The 1,691-nt window shown below is 51.0% G+C and overlaps 2 protein-coding genes across 2 annotated transcripts; one reads left to right on the top strand and one right to left on the bottom strand.

Annotated features, from left to right (window-relative positions):
• Nucleotides 1-6: 6 nt before the first annotated feature.
• N657DRAFT_637917 (uncharacterized protein) lies at nucleotides 7-550 on the top strand (the record flags this gene model as incomplete). The annotated part of the gene is made up of 3 exons (XM_062791545.1): nucleotides 7-15; nucleotides 52-316; nucleotides 372-550. 3 exons carry the CDS (start codon nucleotides 7-9, stop codon nucleotides 548-550), a joined length of 453 nt encoding a protein of 150 aa, XP_062642411.1.
• Nucleotides 551-627: 77 nt separating this feature from the next.
• On the bottom strand, nucleotides 628-1,691 carry N657DRAFT_628233 (uncharacterized protein). The gene is made up of 2 exons (XM_062790840.1): nucleotides 799-1,691; nucleotides 628-726 (listed from the first exon to the last, which is right to left on the bottom strand). The coding sequence occupies exon 1, from the start codon at nucleotides 1,539-1,541 to the stop codon at nucleotides 1,005-1,007; it is 537 nt and encodes a 178-aa protein (XP_062642412.1). The 5' UTR covers nucleotides 1,542-1,691; the 3' UTR covers nucleotides 628-726; nucleotides 799-1,004.

Genomic DNA, 1,691 nt, shown 5'->3' on the forward strand with positions numbered 1-1,691 from the left:
AGCAAAATGCCAAACGTGTTCCATTCACATAGTTATTGCTAGGCTGTCCAGCGTCTTTTTACCCCGCACGAGTATTTCATCCAAGGCGAGGCGACGACTGCTAAGCCGAAGTTCGATACCCAGACTCGTGCGACATCTCTGGCTGTTTACATCTTTACTCCGACGCAATACCAGAACCCAAAGTGCAAGCAGTGCAGCAGTTTTCAGTCCCGTGGCCCTGCTTCCGACTGCCGTGTCCCCACCACTAAGCACGGTGCTGGAGCATGCACCAATTGCTATTATTATGGGCAGAGCACAGCGTGCAGCCTTCGTATTGGTATGTTATTCTCGTTGTTTGTAGGGTTTGTCCAGGCTAACCGAAACAGCGGCAGAGCAGGAGCGGGTTGAGGAGTTTGCTAAGAAAGAGAAGGACAGGTTCGAAATGTACACTTCGGACGAGCTTGACGAGCTCTCAGAGGAGCAGCTTGAGGAATGGGCACAAATGGTGAAGGATGAGATTGAAAACAAGCGGTCTGCTGGCAGATGTCCGATTAAGAAGCGCCGCTCATAAGAAAGTGAACTAGGGCAATCCAGAAGAGTATTCGCATGGTAGGATCTCGAAATGGCGTTGTTTCAGGGACAAGGAGTGCGATAGTTAGCGTTAGGTTCTCATCGCAGGGCTCCGCCAAGATACCAGACAATTTCCTTAATAAACCAAAGTTGGTAGGACTCGTCTCCTTGCGGTCTCTGTTTACCTTGGGTGAGCATGTCGATGCAATGCTGGCAGCCTTGAATTTCAGGAGGAAAGGACAAACTAACTAACAGGATTCCATAAACGTTGGGAAGTTGGTTGCTTCAACAATTGCAGTAACGGTCCGACGAAAGAGGCTCCGAAGCAAATCGCAGTCATTTACCATTGAGACTGTCGGGAGGGAGGGCAATTTGCAGTACGCATCGATTGGCCACGTATAGTTGGGCCCCGGCACTGTGAACCCTCCACGCTTGCCACGCTTCTGCTGCCATCGTCATGCGACTTCTTGGGGATATAGTTGGCTGAAGGTTTCGTAGAGAGCTTTCCCCGGAATCGGGATGTGGGCAACCTGAAGAACGTGTTTCCAAAGAGACCGGCGTCCAAGGCGAGGAATGAGAATGGAAGAAAGAGAAGGTGTTTCCATAAAGTCAACCGCTTGGAGGAGCTGTGCTTCAAGTTGGGCTGAAGTACGTCGACGGAAAATCCCCATGTCCTTGCGAATGCGTTCCAAACCAGCCTTAGAGAGAGGCAATCCCAGCGAACGGACATAGCGTAGGATTTCGGAATCCGATGACCCTCGTGTAAAAAACTCATCTTGGATGAGAGAGCGAAGCTGACCTGTATCTGCAGTACGCTGCTGGTGAAGAGGTTCATTCCACTCCTGGAGGCGGCGATATAAAGTCCGATCGGTTATGGCTAAATCGAACTTGTCTTTCGGCAAGGCAACGATGTCGCTAACAGAGGTCTGCTCGCGGTAGGCTGTGATGATGATGTCCCTTAAGGGGGAGAGGTCTCCCTTTGACCGAGGCATGAGTATTGGCTTGATCGCGCGCGTAGAAACGATATTCTCCGTGTAAGGACCATGGCAATGCTGCGTCACATGTGCCAAACATTTTTTTTGTCCCTTTGGAAGTCGAGGTGCGGGGTGAAGCGGGGTGTCATATGGTAGCGTGTCTCAGCC

Source organism: Parathielavia appendiculata (assembly GCF_033297405.1).
Source record: "Parathielavia appendiculata strain CBS 731.68 unplaced genomic scaffold N657scaffold_41, whole genome shotgun sequence".
NCBI classification, from domain to species: Eukaryota; Fungi; Ascomycota; class Sordariomycetes; order Sordariales; family Chaetomiaceae; genus Parathielavia; species Parathielavia appendiculata.

What these genes read in the sequence shown, in the direction of transcription:
- N657DRAFT_628233 (XM_062790840.1), bottom strand. Translation starts at nt 1,541, where the DNA reads ATGCCTCGGTCAAAGGGAGACCTCTCCCCCTTAAGGGACATCATCATC.